A 26,880-nucleotide genomic window follows, 5' to 3' on the forward strand; every position below is an offset into this window, starting at 1 on the left:
CATACAAGGAATTCCATAGTGTTAGAAGGCAGGGGAGGACAGGCAGTGGAGGAGCAGTTCTGTCCTTAGATAGGAGCAGGGTCATTTCTGCCTTACTTGTATGATATATATACTTCTATACGCTCACCATTATATCTGCATTTTGTTTCTTTCTGTACCACACAGCAAAGAGGAACAGGTGTCATAATATTTGCCAATTACTAGAAAATATAATAGAAATTACAATTTTTTCCATAGTGGTTTGCTCATTCTCCAAACTATGAACATCAAGTATCTACACAGTTTTGCCAAGCATGGAATAAATACATATATTTTAAAAGTCCTAAATAAACAATTAAGAATCCTCCTAATATCTTACAAAGACTTAATTTATTTCAGCCACCTTATATTTTATAAAGAATTTGGTGGTCACTGTGATGGGGTGTATAGATCCCAACATGGCAGCAGACACTAAAGAGTTAATAATGAGAGCAATCTCTTCTCCAGCTGCAACTAAATGGCTGGTTAGCAACTGCTGGAATAACAAGCTGCAACCCAGATGGAGCAGGGCAGCTACAGGAGGGGCTAGGAGCCATCACTGAAGAGCTCCACAGCATCAGACAGGGGAAAGCTGCCCAGAGAGACCAGTTTCCTGGCAGAAGCATCCAGGGGAAGATTACCATGCAGAAGATGCCTGCAAGAGATAGCAAGCAGCCCAGGGAGGCAGCAGGAGACATAAGTAAACCGTCCTTGACTGGCCAACTCAGAGATCCCAGGCTGGGACTCAGAGGAGAGGGCAGACTTGCATCCCCCTACCACTCTTCCCAGGGAAGGGAATAAAGACTGCTGAAGCTTCAGGGTGGTGGTCATAACATAAGACTATTTAACTTGATTTTTGTTCCTGCTTCAATTTCCTCTGTCCTTCCCCTGACAAGGGAGGGAAAGGGACATATCGGGCCTGAGACTACCAACTGGAGGCCCATTACAGGACATTTCAGCACTCACCTCTTACTACCCCAAAAGTGGAGGGAGGGCTGAAGCCACAGAGAGAGGCTGAGCACCACAGGCCACATTTCTAAACTGATATAGATGGAAACCGAGGCAAATGCCCAGCCACGAGAGGATGCATTAAAGGGGAGAAGCCAGATGACAGTCCGAGGGCATTACCCAAGGGACAGAAAGTGGGAACTATGAAAGGTATGTGCGTCTTTTAAAGGCTGTATTTTCCAGCTACTTCATAGGAATCTCTCTCTTTTGTATTCTATCACTACTTATGAAAACCTAAAAAAATTTTTAGAAGATTTACAATAACTATTTTTCATTTGTAGGCAATAGGTCCAATACTGCTCTGAAAGAAGTCCATGGGAAGAATAGAGACAGGCCCAGTATCATTACAGCCTCTATTTCATGGATTACTATTATGTACAAGGCCACACAGCACGGCAACCTATGACTTGATTGATTCCACTACCCAAGGCTCATCTTCTAAGCCTCAGATTTATTTGCCGTGATGCCAATTCTCTTCACAGGGTTAATACATATGTATATTTCAAGTAACAGCCACCTGGTAAAATTCATACCAGAATAGAGGGCTTGCACAAAACAACAAAAGCCTCTTAGTGGAACTTAAACACACTACATAGAGGGTTTGAGTGACTCATTGGGCTTTCTGTGAGCTTTCTTCACTGCCATAAATTTCACCTTTTGTAATAATCATGGTTTGCCAGAGAAAGTTGCAATTGACATTAGTCACCAAATTCAGAAATCTGTAAAAATTCAATCTAGACAATATATTTGATAATGAGGCTCATATTCCCTTTCAATTTTTCTTCCATTTCAAAAACATTCAACCCATCGTGCAAACAGACAAAAAAACCTATATACTGCAACTATTAAGAGACTCTCCCTTTTACAGGACTAAAAAAGTCTAAGGGTTATTTGGGTAACATCATAATGTAAAAACAGTTGACCACAACGTGTGTGTGAAGGTGAGAATGAGAAAGATCAGTCATGCTGGAGTATATGTAAATGTGCTAGCAACCAATCAGAAAAAAAAAACCACCATCTAAAATTCTTAAGTAGAAATGTAAGTATTCTCCATGTACAATACCTCTAAAGAAATTGTTTAATGAAACTTCCTAGAACAAAGGCAACAAAATACGTACTGGAAAAGTCAATGGTATATAGCACATAATGTATTGAACATTTAGTAGATGTGGAAATGAAACTCCAGTACTTCTACCAGATCATTTATGTCTACCGTCTCGTTACAGATGGCCTCCGACACCTGAAATTACCATTTGAGGAATGTAATAGTGTTATGGAACACGTTAACACTTGTTATTAAAAGGACAAAACAGGAACATGAATATATCTCCAACTACAGGATGTTATGTTTTGCAGAAATATTCCGAAGTATGAAACAGAGTATGGTGTACTCTTTAACATCTTTTTCAAAGGACAAGATAGTTGGAAAATAAATAACTTATTAATCATTCCAAGTCATTTTTCAATCTTTGTCCCTTATTAAATTACACCAAAAATGTCGTGTTCATTTTAAAATTCCCTTTTCATGCAATTCCTTATTTTAATTTAAGTAACAATCATATCAAAAGAAAAACTGCTGTTCAAGGGATGGGAATTTGCTTAAATAATTACTGAAGTGGAATAGACTTTTCTGGTCATTCTGACATTATGTCATATATCACTGCACTTTCTGAAAGCTTTCTGGATGGATGTGTTGTACACCCAAAAACTAAATCAAGAAGAGAAGTAGATAATTTATAGAGTTGTCAGGAATCAGTTTAAACACTTACTTTTGCGAAGATCTGAAAAATGTCTATTGCAGGTAGCAGCTGAAAAGCATCCTGGATCTCCACTCTCAAATAAAGCTGCAATGTCTGTGCCAAGTGCCTGAGACCCTCTTTCATTTCTTCACTTAACTCTTCAATATCTTAGGGAAAAAATACAGCAAAGCATGAATAAAACCTTCTGTCAACATCTTTAAGAAGCCCAATGGCAGCAGTTCAATCTAGACACCTCCAATCCCAAATTTTATTTTGACAGAAAGTAATTATATACCACTATTTTTGACAGCTACGTATCACCACTAAGCAGAGTTTATCAAGTGCTACTTCCAAATCACAAACATTATGGTGAATGAACAATCAAAAGCCTAAAGATAAAACAGATGTGTAAGCAGATACAATATGTTAAATACTAAATTAGTCAATTCAGTTTGTTACAATTAAAATGTGTTGCATATTATCCTACAGTTTCATCCTCCTTACAACCAGATGCATTTCTATATCACATTCTTCTTATGAAGTGTCAAAAATTGCTTTATGCTGACAAATGGAATAAGCAGAGTACAAGGACTATGGTACACACAGAAAGGGAAAAATACCACAAAGATTGAGTTAAAGAAAGCTGAAATTTAAAACCAGTACTAATGCAAGTAAATATTATTCTGATATTAAATAATAAAATCACAATTTCAAAGGAGGACAACAGGAGCTGCATGTGCTCTGCATCTCTGCAAATCAGGCTAGGTGAATTGCCAAACAAACAAACAAAGAGCAAATCAATGTCAGAGCTGGGAAAAGAACCCAAAATCTCCTCTCAGTTCACTGGGCCACACTTCCTCCCTGTCTCCTCCTTCCTTTGAGTGTAGTTACAACGAAGGGAACAAGGAGTAATGAAAGAAAGGTAACGTGGATGAGTTTAAATGTCAATCATAGAGTAAAACTAAGAGGAAAGTTTCAAAGTGAGTTTATTATTATATGTTACTGATTAAATTCATCACTGGCAGAACAAGCAAAACTCCAGTGAAATTGCACCCATCTGCACCAAGGGTCAACTTGGTTCTGTTATTTTTAATGTTGAGCTGCACTAGGGAATAGAAATGACTTTCATAAGAGGTGGTCAAATCAAAATCCACTGAAATCACAACCATAATTCAGCAGGCATTTATTGGAGAAAATTAACAATATTAGACACCTGTAGAATAGATAGGGAGTTGGAGTAAAATAAATTAGTAGAGATTCCATCACCAAAAACACTAAATTAATCATCCAAAAGAGGTAGTGCTTTGGCATTCTACTCACTCAATTATACCTCCATAAACAGACTCTTCCACCTCATATGATCAAAGACGTACAGTAGGGCCAACAAATTGCCACTATCAGAGCACTGCCTCAACACACACAGTTGTGCTAAACCCTTCCAAATGTGACCCGCTTTATCCATATGCTGTGTGGCCTCAATAGACCATTAGATTGCTTATAGCTTCAAGCTTTATAAAAGATCATAATACTTTGCATTTATAAAAAAACATCAGTTCCAAATAGTCCAAATGCACATTACAGAATATTATTATTTATTATGAAGACGGACAGACTGGAATCACTTCACCCCCCACCACTGAAAGGAAACCAACTCTGTGACAGAATGCAGCAGTAATTTAACAGCCCCCTGCAGAGCGACACTACAGTTAGGACAGATGTGAACAAGAATATTGCATCAGCTGAAACTTCAGGGAGTATTTAGAGAGGCTGAAGCAGAATGTAATTACTCAAATTGGAATTTATCCAGGACACCAGCAATTCTTGCAAAAAAGTCCCATGAGATATTTAATGGCAAATGATCAGGACCTTGTTTTTCCCCAACTCATCATGAGACCAAAAGCAAAAATCAAAGTGAAACAGAACCTGTAAATACCTTAATTCTGTGTGCTTAGAAATATGCTCAATTGTGTCAGACCCTAGTCTTGGAGAGACAATGCTATATAAGGTTTGTGACAACTTTACTACATTATGCACAGGGATTTAGATATGCAGCTCCTGCTGATACTAGCAGGAGGCAGACAGCAAAGTATTTGCAAACAATGTTGTAAATATACTCCTTTCTGCATGCATTACAACCTTTAAAGAATAATATAGGATTTGAGTCTTGATAAATTTAAACACAGTAGAGCTATAGCCTGTAGAACCTTCACCGATTTTAGACCTTTAAGTACTAATGCATAAAGAGTAATGCAGAAGTAGCAAATGCAGTAGAAGATCAAGGTGACATTCCAGACCATTAATCTCAGATTTAGCATGTGCAACAGATTCTGGGTGATTATGAAATTGGCAGAGTAGATCTTGAAAAGAGGAGGGGGAGGAATATATTGCTCCTCCCAAAGGAGAATGCATATATACAGAGAGAGAGAGGGAGAGGGAGAGAGAAGCAAATGGGTGAAGTGATATTGGGGGTGTATAAACCACACACACAGTAAATCAAAGAAAATAATTCTCATTCCAAAGAAGTAGTACATAATAGTATTGAAAAGTAATGATCTGATGGACAGCAAATTAAGGTAGCGGTACTATCAGTCCATTATACAGATCCCTTGCAACTCCTAGTGGCAAACAAAAATGGCAGCAAAAATATTAACTTCTGTAAAAGTATTCACTTGCAGTTGTGACGTAGATGTCTAGACTAGATGCCTCTGTGATGTACTGAAGATTCCTGAAAATGGAGTGGTCTCCGGTAACAAAGATGGAAGCCAGCTTGTGTTGTGCAATGCCTGGATTTTCTTAAAAATGAGAATTTTATTGCAAGTTTTCTGGCAGCGGTTCGCAGGCTCTTTATCATTTTATTCACACTCAGCCTGATCCTTCAGCTACTTCAGCTCCTAATACTCCTGATTCCCACTGACTTTGATGAAGGCAAGGTAAGTTCAGGACTCTCAGCATCTCAGGAGATTTGTTTTCTATACCTTACCAGACTGTGCCCTCAGTTAATATGCAAGAAATTAAGACCATAAAGTAAGACTGTACCATAGCAGCAGCAGATACCCAATGCTTCAAAGGAAAGTCACTGCCCACTGTGCACCTGGTCAGACGTATACTATATTACGAAGGGAAATTTCTTACTGATTCCAGCAATGTCCTGAAGCATGAGGATCAATCGTTTTTAACTCTGTAATCTAACTAGAGTAATTGTAAATGCTGTTTTTATTCACGTGTCTAATCCCTTTTTAAATATTCCTAAACCATTTCATTTAAGAATATCCAGCACTGCATTCTACTAGCTGATAAAAGGAATCATTTTAATTTTGAGTTATCACTTTTAAATTGGTTGCCTTACTAATGTTCCTTTGCCCTTGTATTATGCAAAAAGGTGAATACAATGGCAAGCACTACAGCAGAAAAAGAAAAATAGCATAAGTAGTAGTTGCGGCTTCGGGTTTTTTAATGTTTCAGTGAAGCTACATATATGAAGTTACTTAAAATCCAGACCATGTTTCCTTGTCAAATTAGAACAGTTTTAAAAGGCAAGCAAAATGTTTACATTAATCTACACAATGTCCCTTTTACTATTAATTTTCTCTTGTGCTGCAATAAATTGAATTAAGTGTACTCTTTGCCATTTAAGTCAGACTGACAGAGACTCTGAGCTATTAAAGACTTGAAAGGATCAGTATTGTCTATTTTAGAAGTAGCCTAACTTTGAAAGACTAGAAGGCAGAACCATTCCACGAGTACCTGAAACTTATGGAAACACAATCTGATCTTTTTGTCCACACTGAATTTTCAGAAAAACATACATTTAATAAGAGCTTCAAACAGTCGCATTTTTCTCTTATTAGAAGTTCCGTTGAATCTTTATGCACAAAGGCAATATTAACAACAAACTAAAATAGATAAAAAGAGTTTATGACCAAAAAGTGTGTGGATTTGTTTTTTTAAACTAGATTCACTCAGAAATTTCTACCTAATCTAGCAGATATGATGTCATCTTAAAGAAACAAACCTAACAAAGAAGGTGCATACTCTAAATCAGGCAAAAGTCCAACTGAAGTCAATGAAAATTTTGGTTGTGCAAGACGTGAAGAATTGGCCCCACACTAGCAGTAGAAAACTGTAACTAATTTCCCACTGCAATTTCAGCAGTTCAAAGAGGACCTTTCATTCCATTCTACAGTTCGATTTTTTTCATTTACAATTTATTCCACAGAACAGAATTTCAGAAGGGCGAGCCAGAAGGAAACAAACCAATCATACTATGCATTTACAGCCATGTGGATGGTGATTACTTACTTGACTGAAGATCAGAAAAAGAGTAGAGTTTCTCAGAAGGACATGCTGCTGATTGTCCAAGCTGAAGAGAAAAAACAAAAATAATGAATGCATGATAATGAGCATTTATAGAGCACATTTTATCTCCAAAGCACTTTACAAACCTGAATTACTCATTACCATGAAGTAAGTAACAGCAGTGACATAAATCGCTTGTGTTGTTCATGTCACATATTCTATAAACTATCATAAAAATACTAAATGATTTTTTTTTGTAATGAGACTTCCCCACTAATTTATTTTCTTGGCTTTGGCAGTTTATCTTTAGTAATTTACTTCAGCCCTGCGTCCCTTAATAAGGAACAATTTATAAGACTAGAAGGCTTCTTTTACTTCATGTAATTAATATAAAGGGAATGGTATGTGTTTATATATATATATTCTCTTTAAAAGCATTGCCAAACATATATCCATAACAGTGTACAAAAGAATATAACAAATCATCTTTTAAGTCCTCAAACTATTCCAAATACATATATTTTGGTCTGGGAATAAGGGCATTAGGACTAGGGCCAGCAAAAAAGGCAAAATTCTTTGCTGATTTACAACCTCTTAGTCATAGGGTAGTTGAAGTAAGCATAGCATTTAGTCCATGAAGATTAATATGAGAACCACCATTGCTGAAAGATTGTAAACCCAGAAATTTCAGGTGAGTTCAAAAAAAATCTAACAGAGCCTAAGCTAACAAGTCTGCAGAGCACAGCATCGTACACCCCAAAAGAAAATATCCATCAGCATTCAATCCTTATGCAAAATCTTGTATATTCACCTCTACTCAAAAGGGGCTTGATCCTGCTCCCATGAAAGTCCATGCCAAAACGTGCATCAACTTCAATGGTGCAGGATCAAGCCCAAAGTGATATTCTTCCCTTTCCATTTCTGAGGGAATGAGTTTTGGGACTCAATTACATAGTCACTGCATAAGAAACTTCCATTGACTTCAACAGACATTGCTCTTCTGCAACAGTTTCATGAGCAGGCCCCTGCAGCTTAATTACGTCCATTTTCATATTTCCTGATGTTTCCAGTGTTGCTGGGAATTAATCAGCGATTTTGTAATGCAAAATGCATGTTCCATTTTGTTCATCCACCCAGCCACTGCTGCTTTTTAGTCTTTAATTACATTAAAAATTTACAGTGCAATCCTGTTTCTGTGTAACTCTAGAATGGGATATGTTTAACAGAATGTCACTTACTAGTTTAAAAACAATCCTGCCAACAAGTCTCACCGAGTCAGGAGGAAAGTTAGGCTCAATACTCTTAAGACACTTGCATTCTTGCTTGTGCTCCTGCCAGGCTTCTTTCTGTTACATTAAAAAAAACAAGATCATACACTTTATTTCAGACCAACACATACACTAATGATATAGATTACAGAGGGAGCTGGGGTGCATGTATCAGTGTTCATGTCGTGCTCCCCATCAGTACCTGGCCTGGAGCAAGAATTAAAACAAGGGAGCAGAATTAAAACTGCACAGGAACCTTATATTCAACATTTCAAACTTTTGAGTGCATGACAATGCAGTGTAAACAACCTTCTTTTAACTTCGAATTTTTTTTTTTAACACTATAACATGTTATAAATGCCATCATTGCTACTTGAGCTTTCAGTGACTGGGAAAAGTGAAGTTATTTAAAATATTTAATTATATGATAAATAAATGGAGCCTGATTTTCTTCTCATTTACCTCGTGCTTTTGGGTTTTTTTCCCCCCAGTACAATTTCATTGAGTCAGTGGCGTTACTCCTGATTTACAGCAATATGAAAGAAGAATCAGGCCCAGGACATTCAGTAGTGTTAATGACCTATATATGCACATCAGTATTCACCAGTTATGTTAGGGCATTAAATAACTTTGCTTCAATTTAACTACTTAATTCTTCTCTTCAGTTATTATCTGGCTGATGAAATCTTTGCAAGGTGTCATTAGAACTCAGTTATAAATCTTTTTAAGATCTCAATTTAAAAATTGGGGTTTCTCATTTATTAATTGTCATTAGTAGGCAAGTAAAGGGATTTTAAAAGCAGGGACGCTAACTGCTCACAGTTTTAAAAAATGTGAAAATTAAAAGCAGCAGGAATGATAAATCAGAAAATCAAGAACCTGAATGATTTATATTTGATCCTTTATAGGAACAAATCAATAAATTAGAAGCACTGGGATAGGAAACAATCAAAAGAAACCGAAAATAAAGTTCCGTTTCAGATCTTGAGATTGCAAACATTTATATATGGAGTTACTTTACACATGAGCAGTCCTATTGAAATCAATGTGGCTACTCATGAGAGTAAAGTTGCTTGTGTCTAAGTATATGCAAGACTGGGTCCTTAATGAACAACTGATAAAAATAAGTCTAGTAGAAAGCTATTTACCGAATGAACAGATTTAACGGGATAGAGGAATACCGGGGGGGGGGGGGGGGAGATATAGGGAGGATGTGCACATACGCAGAACTGTGGCACTTCGTCCTTAAAATCACTGGGGAGCAGGAGCAGCAATGAGTCTTTAAAAGAAAAGGAGTACTTGTGGCACCTTAGAGACTAACCAATTTATTTGAGCATGAGCTTTCGTGAGCTACAGCTCACTTCATCGGATGCATACTGTGGAAACTGCAGAAGACATTATATACACAGAGACCATGAAACAATACCTCCTCCCACCCCACTCTCCTGCTGGTAATAGCTTATCTAAAGTGATCATCAAGTTGGGCCATTTCCAGCACAAATCCAGGTTTTCTCACCCTCCGCCCCCCCCCCCCCCCCCCAAACTCACTCTCCTGCTGGTAATAGCCCATCCAAAGTGACCACTCTCCCTACAATAAGTTTGTGTGTGTATGGGGGTGGGGGGGGGGTGAGAAAACCTGGATTTGTGCCGGAAATGGCCCACCTTGATGATCATGCACATTGTAGGGAGAGTGGTCGCTTTGGATAAGCTATTACCAGCAGGAGAGTGAGTTACTGTGTGTGTGTTTTTTTGAAAAAAGGGGGTGGGGGGTGAGAAAACCTGTATTTGTGCTGGAAATGGCCCACCTTGATTTTCATACACATTTTAAAGAGAGTGGTCACTTTGGATGGGCTATTACCAGCAGGAGAGTGAGTTTGTGGGGGGGGGGGGGCGGAGGGTGAGAAAACCTGGATTTGTGCTGGAAATGGCCCAACTTGATGATCACTTTAGATAAGCTATTACCAGCAGGAGAGTGGGGTGGGAGGAGGTATTGTTTCATGGTCTCTGTGTATATAATGTCTTCTGCAGTTTCCACAGTATGCATCCGATGAAGTGAGCTGTAGCTCACGAAAGCTCATGCTCAAATAAATTGGTTAGTCTCTAAGGTGCCACAAGTACTCCTTTTCTTTTTGCGAATACAGACTAACACGGCTGTTACTCTGAAATGAGTCTTTAAGCGCATCTCTCGTTATGCTGGAAGGTTGGGCTGTTTTTGTATTCCTTCAGTTTGCTTTTGTTACTTTAGTCAATCCAGATTTTTTTTAATGTTTCATATAAAGTCTGTGTGATGGAATTTGAGATTTTTAAGCCTGTACACATCTAATTTTGGCATTCAGAGCAAAGTCTGAAGCTACTGGGCTGCTTTACAGATGTCCATATAAAAGTGAAAAGGAGAAAAAGAAACAATTAACAAAAAGATACGATAACAGTTAAAACAAACATAGGACTCCACAAGGCAATTTAGTTTCTGACAGAAAGGCTGTAGGAGAAACGAAACAACCAACTGTGTAAAACCATTTCTGTCACGTATCAGCTATCAGTATCAGACTGCATGATGTCTGACACAGAAATAGCTCTTCTACAATCAGCAGTAAAATAGGAAATGATGGGTAGGAGAAGTAGGGATGCTATAATGCTTGAACAGGGGCAGGTGCACACTGCCCTCTGGTGAGGTGATTTAATAGTTTTAAAATTCTAACGCTGGAAGAATCCCCATCCCTCAGATGATAGGAACAAAGACCCCAGCAGTAGGAATTTATCATAGAAGACTATGAAACTCTTACAAGAGACCACCATCCCAGACAACTTCTGGCTGTAAGAGACATCCCAGAACACAAAACACAATGGTCCTGAGTCTCAGCTGGTGTAAAGTGACTCACGTCTGGCCTACTGAGTTCAGTACTATTCCACCACTATTAGACCTATATTAAGCAACCAGTTGTGGTCAGTCCCTTAAGACAGATGTCACTGTATTTTTTGTTTGCAGAATTCCAATTGCTTGGCTATATGAATGGCCCCAGAAGGAAGGAGAGAGTGTATCAAAAATTGGAAGTGGCAGTTCATGGGAATCTGTGAGCTGATGGGTTGAAAATAAATATCTAATTTCGCGTTCTGTGTGAGTAATCAGATGATTATAAACCAGTGGTTCCCAAATTTGTTCCGCTGCTTGTGCCGGGAAAGCCCCTGGCGGGCCGGGCCAGTTTGTTTACCTGCCGCGTCCGCAGGTTCAGCTGATCGCTCCCATCGCTTCTAGCAGATCCCATTGACCTGGAGCAGCGAACCACGGCCACTGGGAGCCGCAATCTGCCGAACCTGCGGACGCAGCAGGTAAACAAACCAGCCCAGCCAGCCAGGGGCTTTTCCTGCACAGGCAGCAGAACAAGTTTGGGAACCACTGTTATAAACAATATAACACTATGAATAGCATCAGATGGATGATTTTTACTTTAAATAACAAGGTGTCAGTATCAGGTAGCAGTTATTTTACTTTGGACTATCTTTCTTGTACCTACAAGTAATAAATTAGTCAATATTTTTTTCTTCCACATGGGAAACTTGTTCTTATATTTCTTTATTTGTAACTCTACAAGTGAACAAAATGACCCCAACTAGACATTATAATACAGTTAGTGTCACTAAGTATCAGACAAATACAAGTTAAGTATCTACTACTAAGCAGAATTACTTTTGTCCCAAAGAAACAAAGGTATGCTTGTAAGTGTCCAGACATCGTTCTGTGTAATATAATTATATTGGCATTTTTATCTTGCTTCAGCTAAAATTGCTCTTTGGAGTCAGCCTTTATGTGTCAAAAAATTTCCGAACATAAATCCTGCATAGGATTTTAAATATGCTAACAGTGACATCAAAATGATTAATAGCTTACCCAACCAATAAAGCGCTAATGAGACGAAATATGAAGTATCACATAGCATCATATGTCACAGTCTCCTAAACTTAGAGATATGTTTTCACACTAGAATGATGTTAAGATTGCATCTTTTCCCTATCATTGCAGTCAAACCAAAACTGATCACAGAGTGGTTGCGTTTATTTATTTATTTTGCTGAGGGAATGCTGGAATGAGGAAAACCATTCAGACCTCAGAGACTGGCAAGAAAAGGTTGCAACTGCATTAACATAACATGATCAAACAACATTAATAGCACCCTGCCACAAAAAGGAAAGAATGGCGGGGGCTGCTGTCTCCCCCTCAACCATTCACTACCCCCCACCAGTGATGCAAGTTATATAACCAAGCAAAACCACCAAGATTTATATCATAAAACAGAACCTACCCATAGATCAATGTCCAACAAATAAAGTAGTGCTACTTTACAACCAGTAAGAGTATTTTATGTTTTTATCTAATTTTATCTAATTTCTCTGCATGTATGCCAGGAAACACAACAAGCAGGTTTTTCTGAGCAGGTAAATCCTAACCATCAATTTCAACTTCATTTTGTTTGTTAGTTTATTTTATTGACTGTAAAAGGAGGTGGGGGGTAAAACCAGGTAAGAAAGTTAGCCTTAGATCTATATCCATAATTTAAAAAAAAAAAAAAAAAAAACCCACACAACCCAACATGAAAGAAAGTGGCATTCAAATTCAAGAACCTTAAAGTCAATGAGAGTTGTAAGTATTCAAAAGTCAGGCCTCTTATTCAAATAACTAGCTTTGGGCATCCAGTTTTGAAAGTGTTAGCCTTAGTAAATGAGAGGAAGAGGCAAGCTGTGAAAAAGTTATATATCAACATTGTCTGCATTAGTTATATTAGTTAGGTAAATTAATAAGCATTAAGCAAAAGCTGCAATGAGAGGGTGATTTATTTATTTTTTTTGCTCATTGTTAATGACTTGTTGACTTAATGGATTCCATAGATGTCCAGAGACCATTAATGAGTAATGGCAACACAACATACTGAAAACCCCACAGCTAAACGGTTATTTTTTTTCTTTAGTAGCTTGTCATTATTTTTAAAAATGATCATTACCTGACAACGTGTATCACAGTATCTGGCAATTTTGCACTGAGAGCATCTAAGCAGCCGTTCATTCCTGTAAGAAACATCCTGTATTAGTTATATAGGAAAAATAAAAATATTTCCAAATATCTGAAGGAAAAAAGGAGCCACAAAAAGGACAAATTGTATTTATTTTTACATTCAAAGTCAAGGCAAGAACCTAAGGGCTAGAGATTCTGATTTCCTTACTCATATTAAACAGTATCTTACCCTATGAATAGTTTATTTATTTACTAGTGTCAATGGGGCTGCTTGTGTGTTAACAGTAAGATTATCGGTGTCTAGACTTAAGAGGAGTCTCCCTACTCTCCAGTGAGATAAAACAGGAATCATTTGTTTTTCTTGCTTTGCTACCATACTGTCAAGGAATTAGATTTTGTGGTTAATGCAATAGAGTCTCAGACTATGGTGCAGCACAGCTGGATGTTGTCGTCTTTGGAGCCCAGCAACGTGATAATATGTTGCAAGGCAGAATTCAGGACCCTACTACCTGTCTTAAGCAAGATTCTTGCTGTTAATCTGCAGTTGTGACACTGAGTTATTTGCAATGTGAAGATGACCTGGTAATGGAAATGTATGCCTTAAAAAAAGGTTGCTTGTGATTGGTAAACAATGTGACTAAAGCAAAAACTCCATCTGAAAAAGACTACTGGTGGCGCACGGGGAGAGATGAGAAGTTTGAACCAGAGATACATTTGAACATTTTAATTATGATTCTACAAAGCACCTCTTGGCTTGAGTGAGATTCCCGATTGCTGGCTTAATTTAAGTCATATGACAAGCTGAGAACTTGACTTGGGGAGAAAATATAATTTACTAATAAAAGTTTTGTAAATTATTAGATGGTGAGGAAATATTTAGCATGAAATTATGCAGAAAATTAATCAAATTTACATGTCATAAATCAAATTCTGTTCTCAGCTGCACTGGCATTCGAATATGCTTTGTAGTAACATTCTTGCCAATTTCTTAGCTGTCACAGCACCAGCAAAAAGCCCAGAGGTTTTAGCTTTATATTTTAAAACAAAGTTAACCATATGCTTTCCTAGCATATATTGACACTGAGAATATGGTGTTATAAACAGAAGACTCAAGAGAAAAGAGACTAAATTAAGGACATACTAGCTAGCCAGACGGTAGGATTGTCCTTCCTACATTGTGGAAATACTCCTACTAATAGGCAGCTGGACACATTTCTTACACTAATAAACTACAGACTTATGCATAAAGACACATAGCCAGTCTGACAGATGCTTATGTTTGACAACCACTATACACAACATTAATTATTATATTAATACCTTTTTGCACTCCTAAAGCACCTTCCATTTGAAGAGCTGAAAATGGATTGCAAACATCAAGAGTATGTCTACACTGCAAGTTAAGGGGTGATCATAGCATTGGTGGGTATACCATACTAGCTTTAATCTGCCTGGCACAGGTAAGAATGGCAGTGTAGAGGTAGTGGCACGGGCTTCAGCACAGGCTAGCATTCAGAGTACTCCAGACTCCCTGTAGGGCTTGTACTCTGGATAGTTAACCTGTACTGCCACACCTACAGTGCTATTGTTACCCAGGCTAGCTATATGAAAGCTAGCATGAGTATACCTACCCGTGCTGCAATCACCCCTTTGCTTGCAGTGCAGTCATACCCTAAATGACCTTTGCAAGACACATGAGGCAAATAACTGTCCCAATTTTACAGATGACGAAAAGAAGGCAGAGGGAGAGAATAAAATGATTTGCTCCTGTTTATACCTTAAGGACCTGACCCTGTAAGATTCCTATTGTCTTTACAGGCATTCTATGGGGGCATAAGGGTCTGCCATGTGGATCACTTTGCTGGCTCAGACTTTAAATCAATAGCACAGCTCTCAATAAAACTAGACGTGATATGCTGGGCCCACTGAACTCAAAGAATTTAGTCATTGACCTCAATAGGGTCAGAATTTTACAGTAGGTCTTCTGCTATCCAATCTAGTACTTCTGATTTTCAATCTGGTACTTTAACCACGGAACCATTCTTCTTTCCTTTATTTAAATCAATATACACTCAGTTACCCCCAACTTTTACTCCCTATGTTCACTCTAAATTCACAGCAAATGCCTCGAAGAGTCATATGTCCAAATAAAGTGAGATGGCACCAACTTGGTCACAAACCTTAACCAATAACTTCTGAGCAATGAATTTGGTCCATTGATTCCATTAATTTAATTTATGACTAAGAATCTATAGCTATCCAAAACAACATAATAAATACAGAATGCCAAATAAAATAGATCCCTCTTGAGCACAGACTAAGTCCTTTGTGCAGAATTTACACCAGTGAGAATTCCACATGTGGAACAAAGTTATTGTATCAATGTGCACTAAATGTGCACTAAAATGCACCAGTATTTGCATATTAAACTCATTGCTGATTTAACTTTGCCTTTTTTAGAATTCTTATAAGAGATGGAGGAGAAAACAGGGAATCTCAAACATACACTAAATATAAGAGGAATTAAAATATAGCCATGTACTTATGTGGAAATAAAGAAATACAAGTTAAGTTATGTAATATACAGAAATATTTAGAGAGAATTCATTATGGTGAACTGTGGTATAAAAGTATGAATTTGGGTTTCCATTATTATTTAAATGTAGTGAAGCCAATGATTTCAATATACAGTGTATAAAACTACATATGATGGTGTGAAGCAGCTTAAAAATTTTATCTACATCAGGTCCAATAACTGCATTGGTTACAAGTTGTGAGGCCACGAATGAATCAGATGGATCATTCCAAATGAGTGCCAATCTTTGCGCATTCGCTTTCTTATTCTCCAACCCCTTTATAATTGAACTCATGATACCAAGGCCCTTACAGAATATGTTGTGTGATGTGCTGAATACCATACAACTAGCAGAAAGAAAATATTTTAGAAATGTCTGAGATTAAAATCCTGTTATTGCTCCTGTCTTTCACCCTACCTACAAAAAGTAAGGGCCTTGATATCATGAGTACAACTAGAAAGGGCTTGGAGAGTAAAAAAACTAATAATTTTAAAAATCTTCTAAATAGTACCTAAAATATCTTTCCCATACAAAACAGTGTTGTGATTTTAGAATCCAATGTCTGGGGACAATCCAAAGCTAGAATCAAGTGCTGGAAATCTCGCCTCTCCAATTGTATAAAGTTCTCATTTCTAGGGCCCAAAAATATCAGAACTCTAACAAAGCTACTGGTGAAGAACTGAATATTTCTCATTCTGGATTTGGATCTCAGATCAGTATAATGTAGGAGGAAAGAATTAAACATTTTTGTGGTAGGTTTATTTAGTATGAAAATTAAAGGACAAAATTATTGCTCTTTGGAGCTGCTCAGATATCTGAATGTCAGAAATAGTCTAGGTGGAGACCATTAACGGATGTGCATACGCACACACAAAATTATCTCCATCTGGACTACGTCTGAGACATACATTTTGTAATACTGATCAACATGTTCTGTCAAGGATACAGGATAATCTTCAGGAAATCTACCCTTTCTTTCTAAAAATGGGGCAAATCCTCCATATTTATTTTAATTACATACATTAATGAGATCTTTTCTCCAGATCTTTCAAATCACAGGCAGCACACGCTACAAAAAGTTCTATTTCCTGGGTCATCAACACGTTATTGTGGAAGTCAGCCATACACAACAGATTCATCATGCTCAATGCTACCTCCTGCAAATGTGTATGGTAACATGGAATGATATAGAAAAGTAGAGATCTACGAAGATCGTTTTCTATGTCATCATATAAAATTCTTGAGATTGTCACTTTCTGGAGTTTCCCCAAGTTGTTCTGCATAGTTGCATCATTACACAGTTTTGCAGGAACAGAAGCAGATCACAGGGCCTTTAGGTCTTCTTTATTTTGGATTATGGAAATGAGGAACTCTGTATACAACGTGTTCTACATCAATGGGTAAGAGCCTCTGTTGAACTTCTCTCTTTAGTCATTCAAATAATATTGTTTGACAGAGTGTGATCAGGCAAGCATTTTGTAAACACTCAGATTTAATTCTATCCATGCAAGTTCTACCAGGAGCTACTTAACTAAAATATCTGTGCATCATTTGAAAGTTAACCCCTAATTCAGCCAGGTGCAGAAGGACTGAGCAAAAGAAGTTTTTGTGCAGACCTTCTGTGCTAGGGTAAATTTCACTCTAACGGAATGATGATGAACTAGTATTTACATTCGGCAACATATCCATAGTTACAGTAACTGAAATGAAACAAGATCTTAAAGTACCAAAAAGTAATACTCAAATCCATTATCCACCACAAATATGACCCTTCAAGAGCCATGATTTATATGAATCCATCCCTTAGCAATTTAAGAACTTTCTAATACAGATCCAAAATTTAGGTCTTGCATCTATACTGTTTAACTCACAGCACTGTATTGTACGACCTTGACAGACCGTTGCAATATCTTCTCTCAGTATTTTATTTTCTTCCTAAAAGATGCAAAGACTTGCTGAAATAACTGAAGTTAAGTACAGCAAATATTTTATTCTGCCATCTGAAAACCGCACATAGCTTGGACCTGATTGCAAGGTGCTAAGCTCCTTCAACTCCCACTGAAACCAATGGGAGATGACAGTGATCAGCACCTGGCTGCATTGGGTCCTTTTTTACCAACATTTAACAATGAAGTGGTAACAAAGATACAGAACATTACTTCAAGTTTATTTCCAACATCTGACACTAGCAGCCAAAGTATTTGAAGAATCTGACTCCCTGCTGGCACTGTATAATGAATGAAGTATCCATTCATCATCTTCCTCCCCACTCTCATCCCCCAAATGATGAGCAGATTTAGGATATTTGGTGCAGCTGCATGTATTGACAAAACTGTTGCATTTTGCTTTTCTCCCAACTCCCTCCCAAACCTCCATCTGTAGGATTTATGGCATCAATTAATATTCTGACATGGAATTTTACAAAAGTAAACAGTATGATTTAAAATACTTAATCTGAAATTGAAGAATTCAGGAATAAGACTTCTTACAGGATTTATATATTTTGAGGTATTTAAAAACACAAATTGATGACAATTTGCATAGCTTCTACCCATCAGTATCAACACTATATTAACTTAATAGAAGCCGTTAAATATTTATAAAATTGTTATCAAATAAACTTTTGTTAGTTTTGATATGAGCAGAAACAGTTACACTCACTGGGTCAAATACTGCTTCCCTTACACATATGACTAGTCTCACTGGTGTCAACTCATTTGTAATGTGTATAGCATTTGGCTCAGTGTATTCAGAAATAATATTTTCTATCATCACTCAAAGGGTTTCCTATTTTCTCAATCCAAAGAACAGGGAAAGGAAATATAGTAATTTCACAAATATTACTGGAAGGGTTCGTATTTAAACAAACAAAATACATAGCCCCAGGTTTCTGGAAGTATTTGTTTTGATTTACTTTAAAAAAATCCTCAAAGCACTGAAATGAAATATTCTAGACACATCCAAAAGATGGAAAAGAAAATTGCATTAGAATGTCCTTTCTCCAAGAGAATGGACTATTAATAAAAGCATTCAGTACAGTCAGGTCTTGATTGTGCTGTACAAATGCAGGAGAGTAGGGGGCAGTGCGGCCTACCAGAGGCCCCTAGATACAGTGTATCCCGGTAAAGCAGCCCTTCAGAGTATGCTGGAGCTGGCAGCAGCTCCTCTTAGAGGTGGTAAAGCATGTGCTTATCTCCATGGCTAGCCAGCAAAGGTGGGGAGTGGGCCCATTTCCCTGCCTGCTACAAATTTGGAGGGGTTGGGGGGAGAGGAGAGATATTTGTGTCCTAGGAGCTGCAAGCAGGAAGGAGTCATCATGCTGAGACGAACAAGAGAACTGCAGCTGTTGCTGGTCTCTGCAAATTTTTCAGTACCTCTGATGAGCCCGTCCATCTCTAGACCCCTTATCAGAGAGATGAAGCCTAAATCACAATTTTAAAATAGCCCGTACTTACAAAAATGAACAGTACACTAATAGAGAATTGCCAGTCAGCACTGAAGTGTATTGATACAGCTTGTGCAAAGAAACTTACCCCGTGCTTGCCCGCACTGTCTGGCTCCTGCCAGTGTCCCTCCCTCACTATCACAATGTACAAAAATCACCCTTAAAAAAAAAAAAAATCAAACTAACAATTTATTGAACAGCTGTGATTATAACATGGGCACGATGAAAAAAACGGTGACTAACCTTTCATAACTGTTGTTCTTTGAGATGTGTTGCTCATGTCCATTGCATACTAAGTGTGTGTGCACCACGCACACTGTTGCCGGAGATCTTTGCCTTAGTGGTATCCATTGGGCTGGCTCTGGCGCCCTTTGGAGCTGGGCACGTATGTGCCAGTAAAAGGCATGTACACACCTAGCATAGAATGGACATGAGCAAGCTCGCAAAGAAAGAGGATGGCTTTCTTTAATGAACGCTCTGACAGTGTGATATCCAGTACACATGAAAGGGTCAGGACACAATTTTAAAACATTAAATAAAAGCAACTATACCATTCCATTGATAACGGATAATGCACCTGCACTTCTCAGTGACTGCACGAACTTGACTTTCAGCCTTGTACCTCACAAGGTAGCTGAGACACCCAGGTGTGACGCTCGTAAGCCAAGTGCCAGCTCTGGCCAAAGCTGTGAACTGACAACCAGGCCCATTCACTTGTGTATTAGTATAAATCAAAGTGATTGTTAAATATATAAGAATGTATTTCATGTCTAAACTTCATGAAAAGCAATGGAATGCTACATAAATTGTTTTCACTTATTTGAATTCTGTTAGAATGTAATAATGAACATTTACATTGTATATAACTCTGTAACTAAATTACCCATCAAACGAGAAAGAAGGCTTGTGTAGGCTTGTGTAATACAAATGAAGAAATAAAGGAAGAAAGTACCAACTCTTGCACATTTGAAGGCAAGTGGTCATTGCGTTGATGTTCAAAGATTCTATATGCATTCCTCTCAATAGAATCGGCTACCAGCGTTGTCTGGTGTGAGATCTAGGATGCAAATTGACCTGGGTGAGTGACTAGTCTCTTGTGACTCAATGTAACCTGATGTTTTGTGATTTTTGGTGTAAGTGACCATTTGTCACATAGTCCAACTTGCCTGGGCGGCAAGACAGACTGGAGTGTCTAAGGGGACTCTTCGTTGCTCCATGATATACTCCTGGGGGAATTCTGCACCACTGTGCATGCACAGAATTTATGTCCCCCACAAATATCTTTGCTTCCCCACCGAAAAATGACTTCCTGATGGAGAAGCAAAGGGAAGCCACAAGAGCAGTCATCCGACCCTCCTCAGCAGTATGTGTTGGGTGCCCAGGGCAGCTGGCAGAGAAGTACCTCATGGTGGGGCAGGAGGTGGGAATGGGGAAGACCCAGCTGGTGGCTCCTACCCTGTGGAGCTGGGCTGGGGAGGACAGGACTTCCTCTTCCCCTGCATGGGATCCAGGGTTAGGTCAGAACCACCCCAGATTTCTCCCCCAGCTGCAGGAAGCTCTGCAAACTCCCCCCTCACCTGCACCCATTGCTCCTCAGCTGCAGGGGAAGGGATCCCTTTACAGGGAGCTGCTCCCCCATCTGCCTACCTCCCATGTATCCAGACCCCTCATACCCAGACCCTCCTGCCAAGCCTCACCCTGCCCCGATGAGCTCCACTCCCCTTGCTCCTGGATCACCCCAACAAGCCACCTGCACGCAGATCCCCACCCCACCGAGCCCAAACCAGCTGCATCTGGATCCCCACCCCACTGAGCCCCACTCCCCCAGCATCTGGACCCAGCACTGAGCCACCCAGACCCCCCTGCCAAGCACTATTGCCCCCAACACCCAGACTTGCCCTGCTGAGCCCCAACCACCTTCCCCTGGACCCCCCCCACAGTCCCATTACCATTGCACTCAGAATCCCCCCAAAAAGCCCCTGTGGATCCAGACCCTCCCCCACACCCAGATCGCCCACTAAGCCGCCCAAACCCAAATTGCCCCACACAGAACCCACTCAACCCACACATGGATTGCCCCACATTAATCCCCTCCACACTTGGATCCTGCCTTGCTGAGCCTACCTGCCCACACAGAGGGGCAGGGCCCTGGGGTGTTTCTGGGGCAGGCTGGGTCCTTGCGCTGTGTCAGGGCTGGGTGCAGCCTCACTGCTGAGTTTGTGTCCTGGGGGGAGCGGGAGAGGGGGAAGCTGCACAGTGATGTCCCATCTCTGTAGCCAGTGGCCTGTGCTCCACAATACCATGCTGGATCCTCCACATTTATCCGACATATAAAATCTGCAAAATTTTGCAGAATTTTACAATGTTGTGTGCAGAATTTTTTGACGCAGAATGCCCTCAGGAGTAATTATCAGACTGTTGTACTTTGGGAGTTCATATTTGGTACTGGGTTGATGAAATCTAATTATAGAATATACTACCAATTGGGGGTGTATGCCCTGCTTTTCAAAGTCTACCTTCAGGTAGACACTCACAGTAGTGAGCCACTCCAGGCAGCATGACACCAGGTGTCAGATAAACACTACCCACAACACTGTGTGCAGTTATATCAAACATATTGGTGCTTTTCCTGTGATTCAACCTATTAACACTTTTCCCTTCCTATAAATCAGAGCTCACCCCCCCCCCTTTTTTTTTTTTAAGTGTGATCTCATTTTAAAACCATGCAGGATCTTTTTACTTGCTGTTTTTCATTTCAGAATCTAGGTTTGCTCCTTCAACTGCATGCCACATTGCACCAATTTTCCCAGCATTTTTTTAGCTGTTGCTGTAAATTGGTACTTCAGTCTGATACATGAACTGTGCAAAACCTACTCGGGTTTTGTTTTGTTTTTAATTTAAAGCCCTGATGCAACTGTGAACAAGCAACAACTGTTTTCACTAAACTTCAGTCTTTCATAGTGTTACCAACCCATTTCTGTCCTTAAATAATAATAAAACTTACAATAATAAATTATTAGACAGACAAGGTGGGTGAGGTGATGTGTTTTATTGGACGAATTTCTGCTGGAAAGAGAAACAAGCTTTCAAGCCTCACAAAGCTGGTCTCTTATTGGACCAACTCCTGTTGGTGAGAAAGCTGTTGCCTTACCCACCTTGTCTCTAATATCCTGGGACCGACACACCTACAGCTACACAGCATACTATAATAAATCATTAACATTTATGGTCCGGTTTGTCCAAAGACAGCTGAATACTTCGTTAAAATGCATTTTTTTAAAATTCATCACGCCACCAGAGCCAGTCCGAAGACAATACACATCCCCAAATATACAGTAAGGGGTAGATTATGACTTGATTCTGTGCAGCAACATGGTGCCGAGTGGAAAGGATGCAGGAAATTTTCCACTTCCTCTGGAGCTCCTGCACAGTGACAATTCCCAGTCTTTGCATTACCAGATGGGCTAATCCCCACAAGTAGGGTTCAGAGGGGAGGGGAAATGATCAGACATTGGCCAAAGCAGGGAAAGAGGAGCACATGCTTCATTCTTTCAACAGATATAACAGGGTCCTTTCTTGTCTGCAGTCATGAAAACACTCTGCCCACATTCCTCATTCTAGCTCACTCAGTATCTAACGCCCACCCAGATCAAACTCCTTTTCAGTACTGACGCATTCATGCCGAACCGTCTCACCTCAAGATATTTTTAAGTCCTGAATAGTTCTTCTAACACCTATGACTCTGTTCTTTTTCCAATGCACCTGAGTAAGCCACAGGACCATGAAAAGGAGGTTAGACACGAATCAAGGAGAAAAACAGCTCCTTATAATTACCTTCCAAGACCAATCTGCCCTCTGCTAGGCTCAACATAATAGACAAAGATGTACTGATGTTCTTGCGATAACAGATATCAGAGTAGTGAGACAGCTAATAGAACAACTACAAAAATACTGTCTAACACATATTCAAGTTTATAAATTGTACACTGAAGCCCTAACTAAGAAAAATCAGCACTTGAAAGTCCCTGATAAACCTCCCAAAATCTAGAGTAGCCACTCTGGATTAAAATTCTCTTTATTTACTATCACAGAGTATGCTATGCCTTGTATCCCTCTACAGTCTCTTGTGAGTGCACCTTTCCTAGGGATACGCCCTGAGCCTCCAGTTCATTTAAGAGGCAGTACAGTGAATTTACCACTCTTAGAATGAGTCCGCAGGCTTCAGCACCCGTTATTCACAACGGTGCCTTTAGCAGAGCCAATTTGGCTTGGTTCCCTGCAAGCATCTTCTCTCTTGGGAACTTTGTAACCAGAAAATGTAGGCAAATACACAGTTCAGCCCTTTCAAAACAAAAAAAAATATTTATTAGTGAACAGGAATACAACTGTTTGAGAAATGGGGTTAAACTAACAGAAGAGTCATATACACATAAACCCTACCTAACCTTTTAGGTTCTCCTTGCTTAGATAAATAGCTCTGACCACACCAAGCTGGGTGGGAAGAGAGCCCACACACCCGCAAGCCCTACCTCTATTTTCCAATCAGCATCTCCCAGAGTAGTCCTTCTCCATGTGGGACAGGGGCTGACCTTTAATCCAATTAAAAGGTCTTTGTTCCAGAATTCCAAAGCCTTCCCCGTCCAAGTCTCTTTGTCTGTCTTTGGTCTGGCCAGAATTGGGTTATGCTTCTCTCTAGGGGTCTTATTCCTTCCCTGGGTGTTGCCAGCTAGACTGTGGTTACAGAAGAGGCTTCAAAGGAATTCACACATATATTATCTTTGGAAGATAGCCATTGGGCTTATCTAAAGTGATTGTCTGCATCTCCTGCATACTACCAAACAACAGGTATGACTTAACCTTTAGAGTCCAATTAGGCAGCAGTACAAAACTGAGCAAGCAAACTTGATTGTCTCAATTACTCCATATCAAATATGCTCATTTTACAAATAAAACAATATTTCCCACTCTCCTTCACCTCTGCAAATTGCAAACTCAGCCTGGGCTCAGAAAGTCAATCAGCATTCTTTCCTTTTTACACATCAAGAATAATGAAGGTTCTACAGTCCAAATTAAGCCCTCATTTTCACCTGTGCATCCCTACGGTCTGCAGATTATGCCCTGTATTATACCTATGCCCACCCCTTTGCCTTCAGTCGACTTGCACAAATGTAATTTATTGGGATTTGATAAACAATTCTGCTGCTGATGCACAAGAAATAGAATTCAGTTCAATCATCTCTCTGCACACCCAACACAGTTGGGAAGCAGGAATGAAATGCAGAAAATCTTCTCTCACAGTCATCCGACATGACTGATGACACATAAAAGTGCCAGCACAAACTGGCTGCACTGACTCAGGGGCAGCTTGTTCCTCCTGTACTCAGGTTTGGTCTCATTTTGTTAGGTCTTGGAAGATGTCATCCAGAGAGTGCTGGGAGCCAGCTTGATACTCAAAACTGTCTTCTCATGACTTTTACATTAACAGGATGACATGTAGAATTATAGAATTTATAGATTAAGAACTACATTAGGGTGATGGACTAATTAAACTTATTGGTGCAGGAGTGTCCCCTACTGTACATTTACCAGTGTCTGGTTAAGTTTTAAATGCCCCAACACTTTCTTTGGAAGATAAATCTATGTTGCCTAATAGATCTGTGTTGGAAGTTTTTTCTTGATAGTCTAAATGTTCCCTTTCTTAAATTTATTCCAGGACTCCTAATTATATCCCTGTTTACACTTATAAATAATAATTCTCCATCCATAAGCACTTAAATACTTTGGTAATATGTCCCATGGAAAACTCTAAGACAGATAAGATGTAAAGCCTTCAAATACCTATAGATTTGTCTCACTGTAGTCATTGCTTAGCCAAACTAAAGTAAAATCCTTTAAAACTTTTATCATAAACCAATCACTCGAGTCCTCCAAACATTTTTGGTTTATCTTTTCTGAATTCCCTATAACTTGTCTATATTAGAGTAGGGTGGGAAACAGTTTCTCAGTTTTCCCATTTAACATCAGGATGATCCCGAGACCTTTTGAAGTTTTTTTTGCAAAAAATCAGAGACCCCCCCCACACAACTCCAAATAACCTATAATCTGGTAGTTAGGACCCTCACCTGGGATGCAGGAGACTGAAGTTCAAGTCCCTGCTATGAATCATGCCCTAAACACTGGGTTAGAGTGTCAGTCGCTCTCTCAAACACTCCTACTGGAGCTGTTCCATTTTGTATAAATAATGACATGTTCACTGTGTGTGTGCAAGAGAGGTTTTATAGTCCAGTGGTTATGGCACTCTGCTAGGATGTGGGAGACTCAGATAAAGTCCCTACTCCAAATCAGGCAGAACAGGGACATTAACCTGGGTCTCCCATATCCCAGGGGAATGTCCTAACCACCAAGCTATCAGCTCTTTTGGAGTCCCTGCCCCTGACTCTACCTCCACACATACCCCCTTTCTCTTCCAGAAATTCCATCCTGGACGTGAAAACCTTTCCCAACAAAAGCTTCATCAAAACGGACCAGGCATTGACAAATCATCATTTTCCTCACAAAAAACGCTTTGCCAAAAAACCCCCCCTCAGCTTGTCACTCTCTGATAACAGGGTGTTGTGTTTTTATTCTCTCTACATTCATCTGTATTATGGTTCTGTTCTAGTTACTGTTCACAACTTCTCCCAATTGACTGCCATCTGCATATTTCATCAATATGCTGATTTCTTCCCTTTCCTGCTCAGGAAGGGCTTGATTGTGCCATTTAGGCACAGCCTTGCCTTGGTGGTGACAAGGCTCCCTTCTGCATCACCCAGGGACAATAGCGGGCTGTCCATGCAGAGGTCTCATATTCACTATAACACCCCTCCATAGGGTGTAGCTTACTCCCACACCCAGCATGGCCGGACAGAACAATGACCCAATATCCTCTCTCTCACCGTCTTTGGGGCGCCATGCACACACTGCAACGTCTGGGAGAGAGCAGCAGTTTGGCCTGGCCTTTGCATGGCCTGCACGATGTGGGAAGGAAAACTCCTAGTGCCTGGCGCCCTGCAAACACTACCCCTGCACAAGAACCAGGCAAAAATCAGCCTCTAATATATTTAATAAAAATGGACTCAACACAAAAACAAATGTCTATGATACAATGCCACACACTTCCGCACAAACTCACAACTCTGCTGTTTATCAGTACCCTTAAATTACAGTCCTACAGACAGTTTAATTTCACATTACAATGTTAATATCCAAACAATCTAAACTGATCTGAGAATGAAGTTTTATGAGACCCCATATCAAATACTTTAAAAAAATCAAACTCGTTAGGTCTATTGCTTGCCTTTCTTCCATGGATTCTGTATGTAAATATACTCACAGCCATCCATTTGTCTACCTTCTCTGTATCTTAGAAGGTTGATGAATATTAGTTATTCCATCTAAGAGAGGAGTTAATTGGTTCTGCTATTGATACTCACGGTTAAGTGTGCTACCAGATTAGGATGAGCCTTTTTTATTGTAAGGATAAGGT

At 39.4% G+C, this 26,880-nt stretch overlaps 1 protein-coding gene across 5 annotated transcripts in view; it reads right to left on the bottom strand.

Annotated features, from left to right (window-relative positions):
- SMYD3 (SET and MYND domain containing 3) overlaps positions 1-26,880 on the bottom strand; it is a 658,192-nt gene that overhangs the window by 547,313 nt on the left and 83,999 nt on the right. For 3 of the 5 annotated variants that reach the window (XM_073338294.1, XM_073338291.1, XM_073338296.1), the window contains 5 exons: positions 13,324-13,387; positions 8,300-8,407; positions 7,065-7,125; positions 5,435-5,557; positions 2,796-2,932 (listed from right to left, as the gene is read on the bottom strand). In XM_073338294.1, coding sequence (XP_073194395.1) covers positions 2,796-2,932; positions 5,435-5,557; positions 7,065-7,125; positions 8,300-8,407; positions 13,324-13,387 — 493 coding nt within the window. The remainder of the gene's footprint in view (positions 1-2,795; positions 2,933-5,434; positions 5,558-7,064; positions 7,126-8,299; positions 8,408-13,323; positions 13,388-26,880) is intronic. The other 2 variants (XM_073338292.1, XM_073338293.1) reach the window with 2 other exon arrangements.

Source organism: Lepidochelys kempii, chromosome 3 (genome assembly GCF_965140265.1).
Source record: "Lepidochelys kempii isolate rLepKem1 chromosome 3, rLepKem1.hap2, whole genome shotgun sequence".
In the NCBI taxonomy this organism is placed as follows: Eukaryota; Metazoa; Chordata; order Testudines; family Cheloniidae; genus Lepidochelys; species Lepidochelys kempii.